General features: G+C 41.9%; 2 protein-coding genes and 1 non-coding gene across 5 annotated transcripts in view; 2 read left to right on the forward strand and 1 right to left on the reverse strand.

Moving 5' to 3' along the window:
- Positions 1-8,737, reverse strand: part of LOC115736808 (3-ketoacyl-CoA synthase 12-like) — a 22,816-nt gene extending 14,079 nt beyond the window's left edge. The window contains exons 1-2 of one of the 3 annotated variants that reach the window (XM_048283649.1): positions 8,616-8,737; positions 5,719-5,748 (exon numbers count right to left, since the gene is read on the reverse strand). The gene's annotated coding sequence lies outside the window, so the exon portion shown is untranslated. Of the gene's footprint in view, positions 1-5,718; positions 5,749-8,615 lie in introns of those variants that run through there. The other 2 variants (XM_048283648.1, XM_030668676.2) reach the window with 2 other exon arrangements.
- On the forward strand, positions 8,578-22,447 carry LOC115736807 (exocyst complex component EXO70H1-like). The gene is made up of 2 exons (XM_030668674.2): positions 8,578-9,958; positions 21,645-22,447. Exons 1-2 carry the CDS (start codon positions 8,628-8,630, stop codon positions 22,258-22,260), a joined length of 1,947 nt encoding a protein of 648 aa, XP_030524534.2. The 5' UTR covers positions 8,578-8,627; the 3' UTR covers positions 22,261-22,447.
- An 848-nt stretch (positions 22,448-23,295) lies between these two features.
- On the forward strand, positions 23,296-23,369 carry TRNAR-UCG. The gene has a single exon. It is a non-coding gene; the product is annotated as a tRNA-Arg (tRNA).
- The last annotated feature ends 95 nt before the right edge of the window (positions 23,370-23,464 follow it).

Below are 23,464 nucleotides of genomic sequence, written 5' to 3' on the forward strand. Positions count from 1 at the left end.
TATTGTGTGGTGTCATGTTATGAATTTTTTTTCTCATACTTCACATTTCACATTGACAGACGCACTCATAACATATAGATTTGGTCGAAATTTCAATGTGGTCATTCCAATTAATTTTCGTCGGATATCGCTAGCATGACGGGCAGTTTAGTTATCGCAGGACGTAGCACCACTACGTCAGTGACATCCAATAAAAGCATGTTGGAATTTCATGTAAAGATTTTGTACTAAATTGATAAAATTGAAAAGTGTTGTGATTGAATTGATATCCGCATAATAAATTTAGGTTTGATTGAACAGCTGCCCTGCACATGTAGTAGGTCAAAGAAGGCGACCATTTATTGCAATTGGTTGACTAAAATAGAGTTCTTTCATCACTACCTCGAAGGCTGTTTTCTTGAGTTGACTGTCAAACTGGACAAGACTTGCATTCAAGGCTGCCAGGTCACATGGTCTGAGATGGAAAAAATGCACGCATTTTGACCGAAACAGCTGAGTATTTATTGCCGTAAATATTAGCTGTTTCGGTCGTTTCATAAATTGTCGTAAATATTAGCTGCACTAAGTGTGCCAACCCATCTCGAAGGAAGACCACTCAGAGATTGACACGTGGCAGAGAGAGAGAGTTGGGCGGGGGTGGGGGCCCCCGGTGGGGTATGCACAGCAAAATTTTCCCCGACTCGCTTTCTCTCTTCCCTAAATGCCCTTCCACCTTCTCTCTCCTTCCTCTGTCTTCCTCACCCACGACACCCCCGACGAGCTGGCCCCATGGACACGTCGACTACTCCGTCGAGGCCTCGTCAGATCCGGTGAGGTCGGCCCTCGACCAGAGGTGAGCCCTCCTCTAGATACGGCGTGAGCGGTCCTCACCTGATCCGGCGATAGCGACTCTCGCCTGTGGCCAGCCGTCGGCCATGGCGTTGGCCTGCCGCGGCTGAAGCGACCTCGCACCGCGGGCCGAGCCGCAGAGATAGCGGGCGGCAAGGACGCGGGGGTCACGGTCTGGTCGGTGACGACGCTGCACGCGGCGAGGGGAGGGGCGGGGACGACGGTGGTGGAGTCTTCCGTGGTGGACGTGCCGAGCGGGAACACCAAGGAGGAGACGTGCGTGTATCGTCAACTGCAATGTTCAGTCCCTGGTTCAGATCGCCGAACATGGCCAGGAATTTGTGAACCTCTACTTGTTCTGCTGATCGAAAGACCGAAGAAGTACCCAGAAAAACCAGATCTTGAAAAGCCAGCGTTGAACAGATTGTCAACTTAATCCTTTTATCTTTCTGTTTCTTTGTTTTGCCTGACGTTGAACAGATCTTCAAAACCCAGCGCCTTGGCCTCTCCGCCCCGCGTCTTCGCCGCCCGCGATCTCTGCGGCTCAGCCCGCGGCTCCCTCGTCGCCAGCCGCAGACGGGTGCGAGGTCGCTTCAGCCGCGACGAGTGGCGATCTCGAATGCCAGCTCGCCCTCAACTAGACCTTCACCCCCGCCGCCGTCTCCACCTCGGCCTCGGCACCGCCGCGTCCGTGCAGCCAGCGATCGTGGCGGCTCAGCCCATGGCTCCCTCGCCGCTCGCTGTTTGTCGAAGAGCTGAAGGTCGAAGATGAGGGGTATTTTGGGAAAAGAAAAAGCGAGTGAAAAGAGGAAATCTGCAAAAACCTGAAATGCGGGCCCATGTGACACCTGTCAAATTTTGTATGGTTTGGAGTAAGATGACGTGGTGCTCTAGGAGCACCCAATATTTTCTCAATTGCCTACCTCGAAAGCTGTTTTCTTGAGTTGACTTTTTAATTGGATAAGACTTGCATTCAAGGCTGCCAGGTCACATAGTCTGAGATGGAAAAAATGCACGCATTTTGACTGAAACAGCTGAAGTATTTCGGATATTCTTCGTTGTCGTTTCATAAATTGCCGTACATGTATGGTATACCTAACTTCATGCGAAATTCTATACCAAGCAGAAAAAAATAGAGACTACACGAAGAAAAATAGCGGATTTTATTATCTACGACACTTGGATAGCATATTGAAGACTTAAGTCGATTGGAAAATAAAAATTGGACCTACCACTGACAGACATTAATGTGGTGGCTCCTCACCAGTTATATTTATAACATAGTTAGCTAAGAGTTTGGTGACATTAGTATTCATGGACCGTCCAAGTACTTTTTATCATGTAGTGAATTCATTAGTGTTCATCATCGACCAATTGCTTGGTTCCGAGTCCCTGTGGCCCGAGTATCAGGACTCCTCCTGGCACCCAAACCTAACTTCTTTGCATTCTGGATGAGACCCAAAAATCGGACCCGAGTCCCGAGGGCCATATCCCCTGTCGTTTCCTCGGAAAGTGTGCTCTACGGTCTTTTGTAGCGAAAGTTAGAGAACGATTTTTCTTATTTTTGCAAAAGGCAATCGAATATAGGAAAACAAATCATTTTTCTTAGGTGAAAGTTTGTGGGATCTCAACCAGCTATTCTAATTCAACCAAAAAAAAAACCAGCTATTCTATGAGTGTAAATTGCTAGGCGAATGCGCAATTTAATAACTAAAGATCACAATACTTTTCTTCAAACATAAGTTGGATTTTGGCCTAAACCCAAAGCATGGAATCAGCGGAAGGGAATATGGAACCAGAAAAATTTAGAATCGAGACATCTTACTACGATACCATATGAAAATCTTGCAAGATCACTATTTAAAAACTTGAACGATCAGACGAATGCATATGTTTATTTTTATATATTCTAGCACCTAAAAAAATAATTTATTTTAAAGTTAGCTTTCAACGACGCACATTTCTCGTGAAACTAACGGAGCCGGAAGTAGGGCATGGCGCGATAAGCACGTAAGAATTTCCTCCCTTCATAGCTCCACGATTAACATGGTTGAAGTCTTAAGTATGTCCATAGTAGCATGGGCAGATCTGCTCCTAGTTTTGATGGGATTAGTGAAAAGCCCGTGAAGTGACCGAGACGAATTCTCGAAGTCTAGTCTCTTTGTCATTTGGGTACACTCTCAGTTAAAACCTCAACAGTAGTTGATTGCAAAATGTTGCTCCTCCCCACCACTATTGTTCCCCATCCCAATATCTTACCCCCTTTTTTTTTTATTTTTTTTCCAATATCTTATAATTTAGGCTCTATTTATTTCGCAAAAAATAAGCCATTTAAAAAATATTTTCCTTAAAAGGATTGCATGCATCGCTTGAAATAACTAGCAAATGAAGAATTTCGTCGTTAACGAAAACAATTCGTACTTAAATATTAGCGTCGACGATAAAAAAAATTTTCGTTTATAATTTTTGTAAGCAATATAATTGATCATTTTTTGAAAAAAAAATATTTTTCAAATCTGAAATAAATGGAGTACTCAAATTCGTAAGAAGATCCAAACTGTTTTAGAGCAATTTTCATTTTTATTGTTTTCTGAAATTTTTGCTGCTCATATATCTCGACTTTTTCTACCGTGAAAAGTAAAAAATGTACACTCTTAAAGTAATTTTTTTCATGATTTTTCAAGACACGAGATAATGTTTTTAAATTTTCCGCATTTAGACTTGGGACCATCTTAAAGTCTGAATAGACCCCGCTTTAAAAGCTCTTCCCATGTAATAGAGAAAGATGCCCTATCCGCGACAATTTTCGACCACCACGACGATTTGGGCTAATGGCCCAAATGGTTTGGGCTTTGAACATATTGAGCCATTAATCCATCAATTGAATGAAAACCAATCCATGACGCCGCCTCCGGTCGGCCGCCGTTTTCGCCACCACACTGCCCTAGTCGCTGTTCGCTGACTGCCGCCAGCTTTGAGAAGTATTCTTTTTTGTAAGGCCAAGACTCCTACGATCCAAACAATTGAAAAGGATTCTCATTATCCAATTGAGGATTCCGTATCATATAACAAAACAAGGCCAAATTCTAATCTTGATTGTCCTATAAAAAAAAGAAAAAAAGTAAAGAGAGTAATGTGTCAACTCGAGACATTCGATAAGGTTCTTTTATGGACAACCATTAGAAGTATCGAATGAAAATGGAGTGCACTTAGATTTTTTTGTTTCGTGAAAAAATAAATGATTTGAAAACTATTTCCCTAAAAATGATAACTTGTGTCGCTTATGAAAATGATGAACAAAAGTATTTCCACCGTCCACGAAAATGTTCAACCATAAATTGTTATAAATAATGAAAATATTTCTCGTGAGCTAATTATCTCAATGGATATAAGCGATCATTTTTAAGGACATGTTTCTTAAATCGTTCATTTTTCGCAAAACAACATAGCCTTAATAAGTGTTTATAAGCTCTACCTTTGGTAAGTACCCATGAAGCAAAGTAATTTAAGGTGTTTTTCCTGAATACTTATATTCTTCTCTTGAATAATATTTTTCATTTTAGCATTCGAGGTGGGATTTTTGGGCATAGAACTCCTCAAATATCGAATGAAACATCAAACATCCAACCATCCAAGTGTGAAGAAAAATGGGGATTGTAACATCTCTGGCGTATTTCCCTTTCCCGGTCATAACTTCTGAATCTTATGGTCCGTAATATTCCGCAAAAGAAACAAAAAAAAATTAAGTTAATAGTAAACCTGAGTTGTGCTGTTGTTAGTAAGATATCTTATTGATCTGGACCTAATCAGGTCCTTAAAAGGCCCCCTTTTAAGGGAAGACGCGAAGGATCGCAACTCTTCTATGCACTTCGTCGACTTTTACAATTGTCTTAGTAATTTGCCTTTTTTTTCAATCAAGTTTAAGTTTGGAAATTGCCTTTAAGCTCCATTTGTCTCACAAAAAGTAAATGATTTCAAAAATATTTTTCAAAAAAAATAATTGCTTGTATAGCTTATAAAAATCTACAAAGAAAAAATATTTTTATCGTTCGCAAAAATGTTGATTGCGATATTTTCTTTTCGATTTAATATTTCAAGCGATATAAACGATCATTTTTAAGGACACTTCAAATCATTCATTTTTCATAAAAGAAATGTACTCTTATCAGTAAGGTACTAGCATAAAATCTCAAAGCATATCTAATCGATCACTATTTTTACAAGAGTCACTAGTTCCACTTAGAATTTGTCGATCGGAACTAGTTCTTTAATTTTTAAAACCCAAAACATACCATACGTACTTTGGAACTTGAAATCTACCTGGCCACAAGGTTATAAAGTCGATTTCGAGTCTACCCAAATTCTATATGTATTTTTAATTGAACAATTGCGGTGAATCATCACATCTAGCGACCATCGTTTGTTTCACAATCCACTCACCACAAGTCATAATTAGATACACGCGAAGATTATGAAATATTGACAAAGTAAAAATTTTAGTTATAAATATCATCGGAAATGGAAGCTTGGTTACTGATTACACACTCATAATCGGATGTCATAGAATACTATATGATTGCACAACTATATAGAATAAAAAAAAAAACACAAAGACAATTTCTAGATAAAACCTACTCGTCAGAAATCGATTCCTTAATTTTTGAAACTTTGAACCTATTATGTGTATCTTAAAATCTAGAACTGGACAAAGTTCTCACCGGTCCTGTTTTTCAGTTTTCGATTCTGACCATGCTTAGTACTAATTTTTTACCCGTTTTCACATGGTGCGGGTGAAGAGCGAGACTGGACTGTAAAATTTCACGTCATCCCATAAGTCATGCGGTCTACACTTTTGATGACGCAACTTGGACTAACGAGAGACATCAATAATCTCTCTCTCTCTCTCTCTCTCCCTAAAAGGTCAAACCACTCATCAATCAAGAGTCTGAACAACCTCGTTTCCTGGAAATTCTAGGTCCAGCCAGCCACTCAAGAAGAGCCAAGGACCCCAGTGGGAAACATGGGACGACGTAGACTGGAAAAGGAGAATGATTTATGACGTCATTCATGAGTCAGTTCCTGGTGTTCTTCTTTTTTTTTCTTTTTTTTTGGTCAAAGTTCTTGCTGTTCACATGAGCAAAACTACGTGGAAAATTCTGCCTTCTCCCTTCATATGCGGGGCTTTGCTCTTTCTCCATCTCCATCGGGAACATATCAGCCTCATGAAAACCTTATTATTCCCTGAGGCGGTTCTACCCCATGAAAAGGCTTTTCAATGAAACTTTAACTTTAGTTGGTCGTGATCAAGCGAAACACGGCGTAGTTTTCGAACCTTTGACAACTATCATAAGAACGAGAATCTCTTTGAGTCTGTGTTGGCCGAAATGGGAAGGAATCTCAATGTGTGAATCATTTTTTTTTTCAAAGTGACCAAAAAAAAAAAAGAATCATTTTCCCAAGAAGTGATTAGAAAAGTTTATTGCATTAGACGCATTCTATACGTAGTAAAAAAGTTTAGTCTTTACATGCTTTTCAAAAGGAGGTTTATTTAGTGCCTAATTCCCTTTTTTTCCCCCTTTTTATTTGTGTGCGCTTTATCCAATACATTAAAAAGAGTCACGATGAGTGGTAATGAAAGTGAATTCTTTCTTGGAACTTTCAAGTATTTCCACTCTAATCAACTTAAAGAACCCGAGGGAGTCTCGAAATTCTATGGACATAAGTGGCCGTGATTAGTTTTGGAAAGAGAATTATGAATATAGCGATTGATATGTGAAAACGGCTTATATGTAGAAAATCCTTATGTATGTGATCCGTTTAAATAAATATTATCTCCCAAACCTTATTCTTTTTTTCGATAGAGACAGGCACTTCACAATCGTGTCGCATGAATAACATCAGTTAAGTTAAATTAGGGGAAACCTACTGAACCAAATGTGGCTTTTTGTAATGTTATGCACACATGTAAATTTGATTTTTAAGAGAGCATTTTCCCTGGAAAGGATATTCAGCCAGCAGAAGTCAATGTAATGTGAACTCTTCATATACATATATGGATATATAAACCCAAAAATACGACTGTTTGTACTTATATTGACGTAAGTAAATATCATATTGTCGTGATTTCTCACGAAACAACAAACGAACTTCAGTCACAAGATACAAATTTCTATAAAACATTGTAATTCAAATAGCCCTTTTTATAACATGTAAACTTTTCTCGTTTATAACATGATCGATACGAAGCCGTGATTACATCATTTCAGTCGTCTAATAATACAGTAACACCGAACTTCTTCAACATACATTTGAGGGAAAATGACGAAATATATATTCATCCATATCATGAACCGTACAATTCTCATCCCGTATATCACTCGCAGAGGTTCGAACCTTTTCCACCTCCTTAACTTGTCTCTCCATAAAAAGGTTCCACGAACTTCTACAACTGAGTATTGGTTTAACTTTCTTTACGCGAACTCTGTCTTCAGGCAAAAATTATAGATGATGATGGAGTTTCGTTGTCCCTCCGATATTGTCGTTATCGTGACCGTCATCACGGGTCTTCATTAGCTAAGTTGACTAATCTATAGACAGGTTTCCCCACTTGAGAAAAAATGGAAAAACATACAAAAAAAGTTATAAGTCTATTGCATTGATACCAATTTATTCATAAACCTTTCAATTTGGCCAATATAATCCTAAATATTTTTACATCGGTACCAATTCGGTTCATCGAATATCGCTAACTTGGACACCATCCGTCCTACACTGCCCGGCCAATTGACTTTGACATTTTTTTTCTCATCCCTTTTCTTTTTTCTGGTGGCTGGTCACCAGCCATAAGCGAGGTTCGGCCTTGCTAGGCCTCACTATGCTCGACCTTGCTCGCAAGGTCTAGCGAGACCGCTCCGACTTGGGTGAGGGTCAACCTCACCAACCCTCGCCAGATCTCTAAAATCAATTTTTTTTTAATATTTAAGTGTCACATTTCTCTTTTTCATTTACATGTGTGGGCGATGTTCACGGAGATCAAACCCCCGGACTTGATACTCTCCGAAGAAACTCGTTGAAGTGCACATGAATTACTTTAAAAGATAAGAGTGCTTGTAACGAAAAAGAGAGATGACTTGGCCTTTTCGAAATTTCGTGGATGACGAGCGTTGGCAAAACAGTGAGTGTCCATCTAAATCTAAACTGTATTTTATGCGGACTTTGTTGGCGACGCAGAATAGGGTTTGGTGGGGGCTCCGACAAGAGTCGTCATCAGGACCGTCATCACGGCTCTTTATGAACTGACTCCACTCTAATCTTCAAACAGTTTTCTCCCTCTCTGCGGGTGACATCGTCATCGTCAACGTCAACGTCAACGTCAACGTCAACGTCGCCCAAAGTGAAAGCGGTTCACCTTCTTTTAGAAAATCACGTCTCCTCACTTCTTCGCCACATGGTAAAATCTTTCTAGGGCAGAGACTGTCGCTGTACGTAGCTTCCATGGCGCGGGGCCTTTTGGTGGAGTGACTCCATACGAAAGCGACACGTAGCCGTTGACCGCGGTCCAAATCCTCCACGCAGACACACATTTGGAGTCAAACTTCACTCTTAGCAGCCCTTTCCTTTCCTCCCACATTCTCTCCGCTTTCCTCATCCACACAATCCTCCCTTTCTCTCTCTATTTGTACCCCCGACTTCCGAGCTCTCTTCTTCACCATTCAAATCAAACCTCACAACAACAACAACAACACAACTCTCTCTCTCAAATCTGCAGAGTTCAGAGGAGCTGAAATGAAGACATAGACATGCCGAGGAAAGGGATGAGGACCGTCTTCTTCAAGCCATTGCCCTCCGACTCTCCCGCTACCCCTACGCGCGGCGACCCTCTCGCCGACACTTTCATGGCGGAGCGAATCGCAAGCGCGGAGCCTTTGATCAGAAAGTGGGCCGTCGACTCCTCCAACCCCGAGTCTCCGCCGTCCTCGTCCACCTCTGGACATGCCAGTGCAGTTCATCTCTTCCGCGAGGGCCGCCACGAAGCTGAGCTCTACCTCAGCAGCGTCAAGGACCTGCACGCCGGGATGCTGCACTTCATCGGGGAATACTCGAACTCCGGCGCGATGGTGAGGGCTCATGAGCTGTTGCAGACCGCAGTCAGGTGGCTCTCCCATGAGTTCCACCGGATCCTGTCGTCGCAACTCCGGTATCCCGACCACCCAGAATCAGTCTCGAGCCAGTCTTCGCGAGCCTCTACCCGGTCGAGATTCTCGGATTTTGAATATGAGTCGGAAGACGAATTACCGGCGAAGCAGTTTGCTGCTGAGCCAGTGATGCAGGAAGACGAGCGAGTTCCTAATGCCGCGGTTTCCGATCTAAAGGCCATCGCAGACTGCATGTTCGCTTGTGGGTACGGCAAAGAGTGCATCGACATCTACAAAATCTTGCGAAGATCGGTCGTCGACGAGGAACTGTATCATCTAGGGTTCGAGAGGCGGATTGGCCCTTCGCAGATGCAGAAGATGGATTGGGAGGTTCTGGAAGGGAAGGTCAGGAGCTGGCTGAGCGCCGTGAAGCGTGCGGTCCAGACGCTCTTCTACGGTGAGAGGATACTCTGCGACCAGGTGTTCGCTGTTGCTTCCGCCTCGGTCAGGGAGTCTGTCTTCTCCCACGTTGCGCAGGATGCCGCGGTTGCTCTGTTTGGGTTCGCAGAGGGGGCCGCGAAGGCGATCAAGAGGTCTCCTGAGAGAATCTTCCTCCTGCTCGACCTCTACGAGGCCGTCGCGAATCTCTGGCCGGACATCAAGTCCACCTTCTCCTCCGCCGGAACTTCCGCTGTCAGATCGCTTGCGATCAATTCACTGATCAAGCTCCGCGAGGCTGTCCGCGTGACGCTCGGCAACTTTGAGGCAGCCATCCGGAAGGACTCCTCCAAGCAGTCAGCAGTCCCCAGTGGCGGCATCCACCCGCTGACGCGCAACGTCATGAACTACCTCGCCTTGCTCGCCGACTATGGCGGTGTCCTCACAGACATACTCGCCGACCGGCCCACCGGTGGCAGCCCCAAGCACCCTGGGCTCCCAGACTCCTATTTTGCCGGCTGCGACTCCGCCTCCTCCATCACTGCCGGAGACAGCGACGTGTCGGCGGTGCTCGCACGGTTTGCATGGCTCGTTCTCGTCCTGCTGTGTAAGCTCGACGCGATGGCCGAGCAATACAAGGACGTGGCTCTGTCTTACCTCTTCCTCGCCAACAACCTCCAGCACGTCGTCCACAAGGTGGGTCAGTCCAGCGTGAGGCACCTCCTCGGCGAGCAGTGGGTGGCGAAGCACGAGTCCAAGGTGAAGCTCTACGCAAGCAACTACGAGCGGATGGGATGGAGCAAGGCCTTCGCTTCCTTGTCCGATCCGAGGGTCGAGACTTCTTTGGGCCAAGCGAAGGAATCGCTGAGGAAGTTCAACGCGGCGCTGGTGGAGATTCAGGCCAAGCAGGCGGGATGGGCCGTGCCCGACCAGAAGCTGAGGGACGAGATCAGGTTGTCGCTTGTGGAGAAGCTCGTGCCTGCTTATCGGCGAATCTACGACAGCTGTCCGAGTGCAGATTCGGCGGTCAAATTCACCCCTGACGATTTGGATATTTGCTTGGCCGGCATGTTGCGCACCACTGCCGCTGGTGGTGGCTCCGTGAGCGGGTCAACCGCGTCGTCGCGGTCGTCCAGTCACTGGCCGTCCCCATTTTGGCAGGGCATAGGGGGTCGTTGAGAAAAGTCAAGAGCTGGCGATGTGTAATTTTCGTTAGAACAATTGAAAAAAAGATAGAAATAATGAAAGTGAAGTGCACTTAGTTGCTTTTTATGATCTCCACCTCTTCGGTTACCTGAGAGTACCCACGAAGCAAAGTCATTTAGGATGCTTTCTCTATCGACATTTTACTCTTTTCTTAACTCATATTTTTCATTGAATTCGGCTAGCACGGTGTGATGTCATCACGATGGACTCTCGGACATTAGATTAGAGGAGGATCCCGCTATGAATGTTCTATATTTTTTGCCATTCATCACACTTGCAATTGAAATTGTAACATTATATTATTGCACTATCAATTTCTCAAATCTCCTTTTCATTTTAGCATTTGACGTCGAATTATTAGGCATGTGCCATGTAGAATTCCTCAAACATCAAAGACTTGTAAATATTTACGAAATATTAAAGCACTCGTAGAAGCGGGAAATTGACGAAAATGACTATATTAGAATTTCGCATATTCAATACTAAATTGGTAAAATTAAAAAGTTTAGGATTGTATTGATATCCACTCAATAGATTTATGACTGAATTGATAATTTTTCCTATGTTCAAGTGTAGTGAAGACCTTATAGTTTTTTCTTCGTTCAAGTGTAGCAAAGACTTTACCCAAGCCGTCTAATCCACCATTTATTTGAGGATTTTAATTATTCACCCTGTCACTGTCACTAACCATCAAATCAAGTGTGAATAAAACCGCTTAGGATCATGATGTGATCCATGGATCCTTTAACAATTCCGCTAGAGAAAAAGAGACCAGATCTAGCTAATCGATGGCAACTTTCCTTTGGCATTCATAATTCTCCGCACTATAATAACTCCTGGTACATTATCGTAAATTTTCTTTCCAAGATGCAATTTCCCTTTTGCCGTCCAAGTTCCGTGAGTCATATGGTCCATAATATTCGACAAAATAATAGTAATCTGCCTAAGTCCATAGGAGATTTCTTTTTCTATTGCTTGTAAATTACCTAAGGAATCATAACTTTCTTCAGGTTAGATAGTTGTCCTCACTATAGTAAATTATGTGTAGATAACCTTTCGTAACTTTTCTTCAGAGGACCTGATTTACCTCGTCGCAAGTTTTTGAATTTGATAATTTGTAACGTTAAAAAAAATTAATTTGTCTAAATTAATAGTAAATCTCTTCCGTGTTATTATTAATGTCCCAAACAAACAATAGAAGTGAAATAGCAAAGAATGAAGTTAAAAGCCTTAAAGGTGAAAGTCTCTTTATTTCCACTTCAGTCGATCAACTCTTGAGGAAACAGCCACCCTGGGGTCAATCTCTTATTCTAGTGTCTCCTCGCCACTAAAGTCGAGCCACGAGAAAAATCCCCGCTGCTACCAACTAAGCAGATCTATTGTATCGGCCCAAAACCTCCCTAATCTCGATTTCCTAGTTATGCTTACCCTGTTTAGAAACTGAAGCCATTACTGTGTTGAATTAAAATAAAAAGAAAGGTTGTCGGAATATTATGTGACATGTATATGATTCGCTGCATAAAAAAAGGAGAAATGGTATGTATCTAAAATAATAGTGAATCTCTTCTGTGTTATACTTAGTAGAACATCTAATTAATAGTATATCTCTTCCGTAACGGGCATGATACGTTACTTTTCTTTACGGAATAGCGACATAAACGGTCTCCGAATTTTGATTCAATGTGCAATGTGGTCCTTGAACTTTTAATTGAATAATATGATCCTTGAACCTTAATTCAACGTGCAATGTAGTCATTGCACTTTTAATTTGACCAATACGGCCCCTGAACTTTTTAAATATGTTTAACTTGGTCCTTGAATTATAGAAAGATATTTGGCATAGTTTTTCCATTAATTCCGGTTCATGGACTACTTTGAATTTTTTTTTTTTTTATAGTTTAGGGATTAAGTTTAACATGTTCTAAAAGTTCAAGGACCACATTGAACAAATTGAAAAGTCATGGACCACATTGTACATTGGGCTATAGTTCAGGGCCATATTAGTAAAATTAAAAGTTTAGAGATCAAATTACATTCGACTAAAGTTTGGAGACCATTTGTATCATTTTCCCTTCCTTTTCATTGCATAAAGTTTTACAACATGTGTCTTAGCAATTTTGTTTATTTGTCGTAACTTTTATTAATCAGATTTAATTTCGATTACCAACATGTTCATATCTTCCTTTCAACATTGAGAAAATTGTCTAAAAGTCTAAAACCTATTGTACGGCGGCCAATTTAGTCCATAATATTTCAATTGTGCCAATTTAGACTTGAACCTTTTGATAATTTGCTAATTTAATCTTACACGCTTCAATTATGTCAACTTAGTCATAAATTTTTTGATAATTTGCCAATTGAGTCATAAACCTTCTGACGATTTGCCAATGTAGTCATTTCGACCAAATAAAAGGTTTATTACTGAATTGATACAATTAAAAGGTTTATCACTAAATTAGCAAATTGTCAAAATATTTATGATTTTTTTTTTGTAGAAGTTTATGATTGCATTAGCCGTCATATAATAAGTTTAGGATTTTTTAGTTACTTATCCCCTTTAACATTAGTAAGTCTGGGAAAAAAAATCGATTTTGCAGAGTAGATTCGGAGGACCTCGTTTTTTCCTTTGAATTATCTAGTAATCCCACATTTAACATGGGACATGCCATAGAATGTCGTCATCCCGTGAGTAATATGACGGGAAAAGCGTAAAAAAAAGTCCTATCAGTCCTAAACCTTTTTTAGTATAAATTTAGTCCTAAAATTTTCACATTGGTGTCAATTTAGTCCTAAACCTTTTATTGGTGCCAATGGAATCCTAAACCTTTTGGATTGATGCCAATTCGGTCCTAAGACATTTTGTATTTGTACAAATTGAGTCAATCCGGTCAATTTTAATCCGAAATTGGTAACTTGGATGTTAATTGTCCTACGTGGCATGGTCGGAATTGATGTGGATATTTTTTAAATTATTTTTAATAAATTTTTTTATTTTTTAATAATTTTATAAAAAATTATATAAAGTATTTAAAAATATAAAAATAATATAAAAAATATCCACATCGGCGCCGGCCGTTTCACGTATGACAATCAATGTCCACGTCGGTAATTTTCGATCAAAATTAATCAAATGGACTCAATTTGTACAAATACAAAATGTCTTATGACAATTCAAAAGGTATAAGACTCAATTAGTACCAATAAAAGGTTTAAGACCGAATTGACATCGATATAAAAGATTTAGGACTGAATTAATATAAAAAAAAGATTTACAATTAAGTTAATATAAATATAATAAATTTAAGGCTTTTTTTTATACTTTTCCCGTAATATGACTTCCAGTTAGGATTGAGGCAACTTGGATTTGCGAGAAACATCATTAATCACCGCCAGAAAGGCCCAATAATTTCGGGTTTTGACGGATAATTGAGCTTTTCGAACCTGATTGGATTCAGTGGTGGAGGGTTGTGATTTGATGGAGCCCTCTTTCTCTCTATAAAGGGTCAAAACACTAAGACTCGACAAAATACTGGTACACGCCATTCACTGAACGTGGCAAGGCGGGTCCCGTTTTGTGGAAATGTTTGGTCCAGCCAACAAATAATTTGGGACCAGTAAGAGGAAAAAGAGAGTAATTTGTGACGTCATTCATGGGTCAGTTCTTGATGTTCACATGAATAATTACGTGGAAAATTCTGCCCTCTTCGGATGCGTCGCCACGCCGTTTCTCCCATCAAGAGCATCGACATCCGAGCTCTTGCCTGATATCTTCAGCCTGTCATAGGCGGTGCGACTTTCAAACCATTGACAACAGTAATGAACGAGAATCTCGCAGTCGATGTTGACCGAAATGGGAAGGAATTTCTATGTTGTGACCTTTTCACTTCTTTCGATTATAAAAAGATGTTCAATGTAATCCTTCTATTAATTCTGATTCATAAATGATTTAAACATTTTCTTATAGTTCAGAAACTAAATAGAACATATTTCAAAACCGTGGGGATCACATCGAACAAATTGAAAGTTCAAAGATCACATTGCGTATTGGACTAAAGTTCATGGATCAAAGTTCATAGATCATATTAATCAAATTATAAGTTTAGGGATCATATTATATATTAAACCAAAGTTCAAATACCATTTGTACTAAAGTTCATAGCCAAAGTTCAAAACGAGGTTTATTTAGCGCAAAGTCTCGATTGTGTGAAATATAATTGATCCGATCTATTAACAGGAGTTGATGACAAGTGGTTACGAAGGTCAATTTTAACTTAGAAGAGTATGAGAGAATCTCAAAATCCTAGATATATAAAGGGCCATTAATTCTTGAAAGACTAGTATATGATGGTTATTTTTTAGGAATTTACGTGACAAGTTCTTATGAATGTGATTTGTTGATGTGAAGAGAACATTTTTTTTTGGGTAAGAATATTCGGGTGCACATGGCAATACTTCTATTTCATAAATTAACTTTTTCTACTTATACTCTAAAGCAAAAGTTGATTTTTGATCGGAGAAATTCGTTTGATAGCGGTTGAAAATTTCTTCTTTCGAAACATCATTAACACAAAATCCTCTATGAAAAATTATTGTTGGCAACCAAAAAATTTATACTTCTTTTTTAAACTTTTTAAATTTATTTAATTTATTAAAAATATTATTTAATTTTAAAATAAAAAATTATTACTTATTTTTTACGTCGGCAACTAGAGACGGTGACTCATGGAGGCGAAGGTTTGTGGTAAATTGTGGTGGCGAGCGACATGGTGGTTGACAGTTAGCGGCTAGGGGCGGCGGTGGTCGGCGATTAGTGGCGGTTGGTGGAGGTCGACCGTGGGTGGTAGTTAGCGGTTAGCGACGGTGGTCACGGGCGGCGGCTGACAGAGGTTGGTGGCGGGGGGCGGTTAGGCGGTGGTAGCGATTGACTGCGGCGGCAATTGGTGGTCGGTGGAGGTCTATAATTGGTGGCGGTGGGCGATGGTTGATGATTGGCGGTGGTCGCGGGCGGTGGTCGGTGGCGGTCGGTGGAGGTGGGCGGTTGGCGGCGAGGGGCGGTGGGTGGCGGTGGTCGGCGGTGGGCGGCGGCGGAGGTCGGCGAAAATGGGCTTGATAAAAAAAAAGGTGAAGGCGTAATGGAAAGAGGGCGAGGCAAGAAGTATTTCTTGAGTTGAGAAGTAATTTTTTTTAGCTTCTCAAATTGAGGAAAAAATATCTTCAGAAGTGAAAATTCATTTCAGAAGTTAAAAAAAAATCAGAAATAAAATTTTTACCCAATAAATTTCTGTTTCAGAAATTACATTACTAAATAGATTTATATTTCATAATTACTTTTGAATAAAAAATTCACTTCCAGTCGTGTTATCGTATGCAACCGCAGTTAGGACTGCAGAAGTCAATGGGGCCAGCACTCCGGCACAAGTCGATGATTCAGATAATGTATGTTGACCTACGACGACGACGGTGGGACGTTGTCTCCGACGTGATGATAACAGTAACTACTCTGGCCTTTAGGGTTTCTTGGTCGCCACCCAAAGAGAGATATGACTCTCTCTTTTCCCAAATTCGTGGATGACGAGACCGCATGCGTTAGCAGAATACTAAACCAAATCATCATCTCCTTCCTCCAACTCCCAGGTCAAGGAGCAGAGGGGGACACTTTTTAGTTTTATCTTTATGCCCAAAAAATATGACCGTTGCATTATAATATTCTTGCAATTCCTCATTGAATAGTACGAATTAATAACGAAATCCGGTTACAAGAAACGATTTATCCTATGAAATCTTGTAGTTCTAGTAGAACTTTTACTATGTAAAAATATCAGTTACCGAGGGCCGTATAATTACCATCCCATATATTAGGCCCTGTTTGGTTCAACATTTAACCAATGGACTTTGAGAAAATGCAAATACCTTTAGGGTAAAGGCTTTTTTCAAAATGCAAGTAGTGTTTGATAAAGTATATTTTAAAAATATATTTGGAAAGCAACTTTAACATAAATGTTGTTTGGTGAAAAATGAACTTTGTAAAATATTTTTTCTTTTTGAAAAAAAGGCAGCGGCGGCCGGTCGGCGAGCGGCGACTAGTGGCAGTAGCGACGGCGGGCGGCGATCGGCGGCCAATGGGCGATGGCGGTGGGCGGCGGCGGCAAGCGAATGTGACAAAATTAAAATAATAAAAAAATTAATTGCATTTCGCAAAAGTCCTTTAGCTCAAAGTACCTCCGAGATGCAATTGCATCTTCCCAAAGTGAGCCAAAAAATGAATCAAACACTATTTGCATTTGGCCAAGGGACTTTAAAGCCCCAATACTCATTTGAAATGCTGAACCAAACAAGGCCTTAGTCTTGGAGGTCCAAACATTCCTGAACCCCTTCATAGAAATGTTTACAAGAGCGCAGCATAATCCTAATACTTTCATCTCAAGAGATTGCCAAGAAAGAGTGCAAGTATGAGTTCGTCTATTCAGTTGGATCCATCCTCATTTAAAAGCTTAAACCAATAAGTTGTGGGCCAATGAAGATATATTAAGCGCTCTACGTCAAACCAATTATCCGATGCGGGAATTTTTCTAGCACGGCTTGCACATGTAACTCGACATGAACTTTGTCACCACGAAACAAATGGCATAAACAATAGGCTTTGGTCGTCCTCCCATCCCCGACACGGTCACCATTGCGACCGGCCTTCATCGATGAAGTCAACTAATCTAAGAACAGATTTTATTGGAAAAAAATCGAAGGAAATAAAGTAACAATATTGTCAAACTTTGAGGCGTGTGATTACCCTCTTTTAGGATCAATTTATTCCACAAAATGACTATAGGTTTTCGGCAAACTCCATTTAGGATACAACAAAGTCACGATGAGAATACTGGATGGCAATTCCAGTAAATCTCCTAAAACTCTCTGCAAAAACAATTGAATAGATGGCCGTTTCTTTTTTGAAGGAAAAAGAAAGAAAAATGAAAAGGAACAACAGAAAATGAACAGAATTGTCCTTTTATAATATGAATAAGACACATCTCTTGGTGTTCGAATTACCCATTCGGACACAATCGTTCATGTCCGAAAATAACAATTCGAACATGACTATTCGTGTGTGAAAACCACCATTCGGACACACCTATTCATATTCAAAAATTGCTAATTCGGGTGGATGCAACGGTTCATTGTCCGAAAACTATCGTGTCTGAAAATTATAACTCTTCATTGTATAAAATTAGAAATTAAATTATAATAATAATAAAATAGAAATCAACTTTAACTCCTATGTGAACAGTCGCACTGTTTCAATAGGGTTTAACGGTTAATTATTATAATTTCGAAAATAAAAAAATAATTGCTAAATAGTGCTAAATCCGAACCGCGACCGCGCAAGCATGTTAAGTGCGTCAAAATCACGAAATCACAAGGGCACCCGCATAGAGATATAGTGGGGTCCATCTCATTTGCCCATTTTTTTTTATTTTAAAAGACTATAATAGTTTTCTAATTAATAAAGAGACTTGCACTCTTTTTTTTATCCCATGTGTAATTGGAAAATGCAACTTTTTTTTATTTGTTTTACGAACAAACTTCAACAGGTTTCTCGCGTGAGGGAAAAACAAAAAAAATTGCGACGGGGCTTTCTCGTGCGTTAAGCCCGCCGGTAGTGAAGAGTTGGCTACAGCTACGGGGTCTTCATCGTTTAGCCGTGAGATTTACGAGGGTCGGGCTCTCCAGTTTGTCTGCGTTCGTCTCTTGTTGTTATGCCTCTCGTGTCTTTGCTTCTGTCATGTCACCTCGTACTGGTCCGACCCACAAACGTTGTCTCTGCGACCGGCTCGTCCCTTTCCTCTTGGTTTGACTGCCGGACAAGAAGCTGCCCTGCAGGCTGACTTTGTGTTGTTCGTAATCACTCGGCCGTCCCTCGAAAATGCGAGAGAGGAGGTTTCCCAGCACGCCCCTTAGCTGTCAACAGGGCACGCGATATTTACTTTCTTTCTTTTTTACTAATTTTTTTTTTGGGGTGGTGTTTGCTCGTGTTTGTTGGCCCCATTTGGACACATGACCCTAATTTTGTTTGTCGTGCTTAATTTTTTATTTTTTAATGGCATTGCGGCATGGATCGGAATGTTTCAGAATATCTCCTGCATGAAACAAGAGAAATGTTGAATTTTTCTGACGATGTTTTTTTTTTTTTTTTTTGGTTTAAATTAGGTTTTGGAGAATCCCTCCTTGCCTTCCACGCAAAATGAGCCGGTCTACGCTTTCCACGGATATTCATTTTTCAAGGACAAATTTTTTTTATTAGGGTATCGATCGTGAAAGAAAGAATTTTATATGATAAGCTATCGTCAAAAGGAATTTACGACTCGCAACAAAAACAAAAGTTGGTTATTGGTACATGTATCGTCATTCACTGAGAAGACCCAATCCCAAGAAAACTGATTTAAACTAGGAAAAAAATCACCAAAAATCCTAAATTATGTCTATTGTGACACATTTGCTTCAAACTTTTTTTTTTATGACGCCAAAAACCTTAAATTTGTATCCATGTGACATATTTGTCTCAAACTTTTTCTTATGACACCAAAAATCTCAAATTTGTGCTCCTGTGATATATTTAGTCCAAATTATTTTTCTATGACACAAAAAATCCTAAATTTGTGGACATGTGACATATTTATCCTAATTTTTTAGGTAAATATGTCACACATATTTAAATTTGGGATTTTTTGTGTCACAAGAAAAAGTTTAGAGTAAATATGTCACAATGGTACAAGTTTGGGGTAAATGCGTCATATGAGTACAAATTTATGATTTTTTGTGTCACAAAAAAATTTTAGGGTAAAATTGTTACAATGAGCACGATTTAGGATTTTTTGTGGTATTTTCCCTTTAAACTATGGTGATTTGCGTATGATGGGTACGTTTCTCCATCCTTGATTCGGGGTAATTTTCTCCGGTCTAGATCTAATTAGTGGGTTACAAACATGGGCATCATCCATGACAACTATATTGTTATTAATCACCGAGAGAAAGAATTTTAAATAGGAAAATGCTAACCCGATAGTACGGTCGGTTATTTCTAATCACATGATCTCTCAATCAATGAACGCTTTATGCAAAACCCGTTGTGATGGTGCGTGGATCGATGGTTCAGATTGTACCATCCCTAACATGACCGTAGGGAAATCATTTTCCTTTTTAAGTACGCGTTTTTCTTGCACAATCCATAACTATCACCACGGTTGAAATACAAATTTTCAAACCATGACTATCGAATTAATCGTGATAAAAATGGTTTAGACCCATACTTTTTACTACATAGAACTCCTAAAATGGAAGTGGTTCCCTTCATCGAGAAAAATCACAATTTCGCGCCACCTGGTCAAATTTTCTAGGGCAAACTGTCATCTTACGTAGCTTTCATTGGTGGCGTAACTCCATACGACAGCAAAACACTTACGCAGCTGCTTACCGCGTTCCAATCCTCCCCACACAAACATTAGGAGTCAAACTTCACTCTCAGCATGCCTTTTGCTTTCCTTTCCTCCCACATTCTCTCCGCTTTCCTCACCCACAAAATCCTCCCTTTCTCTCTCTATTTATGCCCCCCCACTTCCGAGCTCTCTTCTTCACCGTTCAAATCAAACCTCACAACAACAACAACACAACTCTCTCTCTCTCTCTCTCTCAAGTCTGCACAGTTCAGAGGAGCTGAAACGAAGACATAGACATGCCGAGGAAAGGGATGAGGACCATCTTCTTCAAGCCATCGCCCTCCGGCTCTCCCGCTGCCCCGACGCGCGGCGACCCTTTCGCCGACACTTTAATGGCGGAGCGAATAGCGAGCGCGGAGCCTTTGATCGGAAAGTGGGCCGTCGACTCCTCCAACCCCGAGTCTTCTCCGTCCTCGTCCACCTCCGGACATGCCGGTGCAGCTCATCTCTTCGGCGAGGGCCGCCACGAAGCCAAGCTCTACCTCAGCAGCGTCAAGGACCTGCACTCCTGGATGCTGCACTTCATCGGCGAGTACTCGAGCTCCGGCGCCATCGTGCGGGCTCATGAGCTGTTGCAGACCGCGGTGAGGCGGCTCTCCCATGAGTTCCACCGGATCCTGTCTTCGCAGCTCCCGTATCCCCATCACTCAGAATCAGTCTCCAGCCGGTCTTCGCGAGCCTCTACCCGGTCGAGCTTCTCGGATTTTGAATATGAGTCGGAGGACGAGTTATCAGCGAAGCAATTACGTGCTGAGACAGTTATGTACGAAGACGAGCGAGTTCCTAATGCAGCGATTTCCGATCTAAAGGCCATCGCGGACTGCATGATCGCTTGTGGGTACGGCAAAGAGTGCGTCGACATCTACAAAATCGTGCGAAGATCGGTCGTCGACGAGGAACTGTATCATCTGGGGTTCGAGAGGCTGATTGGCCCTACGCAGATGCAGAAGATGGATTGGGAGGTTCTGGAAGTGAAGGTCAAGAGCTGGCTGAGCGCCGTGGAGCCGGCGGTCCAGCGGCTCTTCCCTGGCGAGAGGATCCTTTGTGACCAGGTCTTCGCCGCGGCATCGCCATCGGTCAGGGAGTCTGTCTTCTCCAACATTGCAGGGGACGCTGCGGTCGAATTGTTTGGGTTCGCAGAGAGGGTAGCGAAGGCTATCAAGAGGTCTCCAGAGAGAATATTCCGCCTGCTCGACCTCTACAAGGCCATTGCCAACCTCTGGCCGGACATTGAGTCCACCTTCTCCTCCGCCGCAACATCCGCTGTCCGATCGCATGCAATCAATTCACTGATCAAACTCGGAGAGGCGGTCCACGCGACGCTCGGGAACTTCGAGGCAGCCATCCAGAAGGACTCTGACAAGCAGTCCGCTGTCCCCAACGGCGGCATCCACCCGCTGACACGCTACGTCATGAACTACCTCACCTTCCTCTCCGATTACAGCGGTGTCCTTGCCGACATACTGGCCGACTGGTCAGTCAACAGTAGCCCTGAGCACCGGCGGTTCCCGGACTCCTACTTCGCAGGCTGCGACTCTGCCGTCGACGGGGCTGCGTCGGCGATGTTCGAGCGGTTCGCGTGGCTCGTTCTTGTCCTGCTGTGCAAGCTTGACGGGAAGGCCGAGCGTTACAAGGACGTGGCTCTCTCGTACCTCTTCCTCGCCAACAACCTCCGGTACGTCATCGACAAGGTGGCTCAGTCCAACTTGAGGCACCTCCTGGGTGAGCACTGGGTGGAGAAGCACGAGGCGAAGGTGAAGCTCTACGCGAGCAACTACGAGCGGACGGGATGGAACAAGGTCTTCTCATCGTTGGCCGATCTCACCGTCGAGATATCCTTCGGCCAGGCGAAGGAATCGTTGAGGAAGTTCAAGGCGGCGCTGGAGGAGGTTCGGGCCAAGCAGGCGGGTTGGGCCGTGCCCGACTCGACGCTGAGGGACGAGATCGCGTTGTCGTTGGCGGAGAAGCTGGTGCCAGCTTACCGGCGGCTCTACGACAGCCGTCCGAGGGGAGATTCGGCGGTTAAATACTCCCCTGACGACTTGGATAGTTACTTGGCTGGCATGTTGCGTGCCACCGGCGGCGGCTCGGAGAGTTTGTCCACGGCGTCGTCGCGGTCATCCAGTCATTGGCCGTCCCCGTTTCGTCAGATCAAAGGGCGTCGTTGAGAAAAGTCAACAGCCGGGCCGGGAATGGGTGATTTTTATTAGGACAAAAGAAAAAAACTAGAAACTTCTGAGGAGAATAAAAATAATTAGATACATTATTTGATTCTTTCTCTTTTTTGGTCCATTGAAAAAGAATATTTCTTGGTATTTTAATGAAACAAATATACTACACAACAGTTATATGCTTTGGAGATCAAATGTGTTTGCAGACATTACGTGTTCCTTTTTTTTTTTTTTTTGCGGCGAGATACTTGCGTTGGGAGAGCGCAGCAAAAATAGATGCCTTCATTTGGAATAATCGCAAATAAGGAGTTCAAATCTGAGCTCATCAACATATCAAGTTGGATTCACTTTTATTTAAAAACTTAAGTTAATAAGTTATGAGTCAATTAAGATATATTAATTACTCAATACCGCGTCAATCCTCCGATGTGAGAGGCTTCTCTAACACAATTCATACATATATTATACTCAGGATAAGTTAAATACCGCGCGACAAGCTCTTATTTCATTCAAGATATTACATAGGACCCACGGCCGCTCATCGTCGGTGAACGAGCAAAGGAGAAGGAAATAGATATCGAGGTTGCTTGGTTTATACCATGTTCGAGCATTCGAGGCACTACTCGGGGCAAGTCAAACACCGCATGACTGAGTTTTTATTTCATTCAAGATATTACATAGGACCCACGGCGCTCACCCTCGGCGAACGAGCAAAGCAGAAAGGAATAGAATGAGGTATAGCTCAGTAACGTGAAATTGCACATTCACATTGACTCATACTTGGTGTAAATTAAACACGCTCTCCAGTGAGAACACAGGAGGGAAAAAGGGGGTATGAGCGCACCCAATTGGCTAAAGTCGCAACGTTATGGTCAACTGGAATGTTTGAAATTCGACATACGCTTCTGTTTAATCTGCCGACAGCTTTAATTTTGAAGCGGTCGATTGTCCGTTACATCACCTGAATGTCGGAAATGAAGTCGTCCAAACTAGTAAATAGATAAATATGTAGTGCGAGCCCAATTATAGAAAGACCGCATAGCGCAGTGGATTAGCGCGTTTGACTTCGGATCAAAAGGTCGTGGGTTCGACTCCCACTGTGGTCGTCCTAAATTTCTTTTTTTTTTTTTTAAATCTTTTTCCTCTCTTTTTGGCGATTTTGAATATCTTTGAGATACATCACCGGACGACCTTCAATTAA

Source organism: Rhodamnia argentea, chromosome 8 (genome assembly GCF_020921035.1).
Source record: "Rhodamnia argentea isolate NSW1041297 chromosome 8, ASM2092103v1, whole genome shotgun sequence".
NCBI classification, from domain to species: Eukaryota; Viridiplantae; Streptophyta; class Magnoliopsida; order Myrtales; family Myrtaceae; genus Rhodamnia; species Rhodamnia argentea.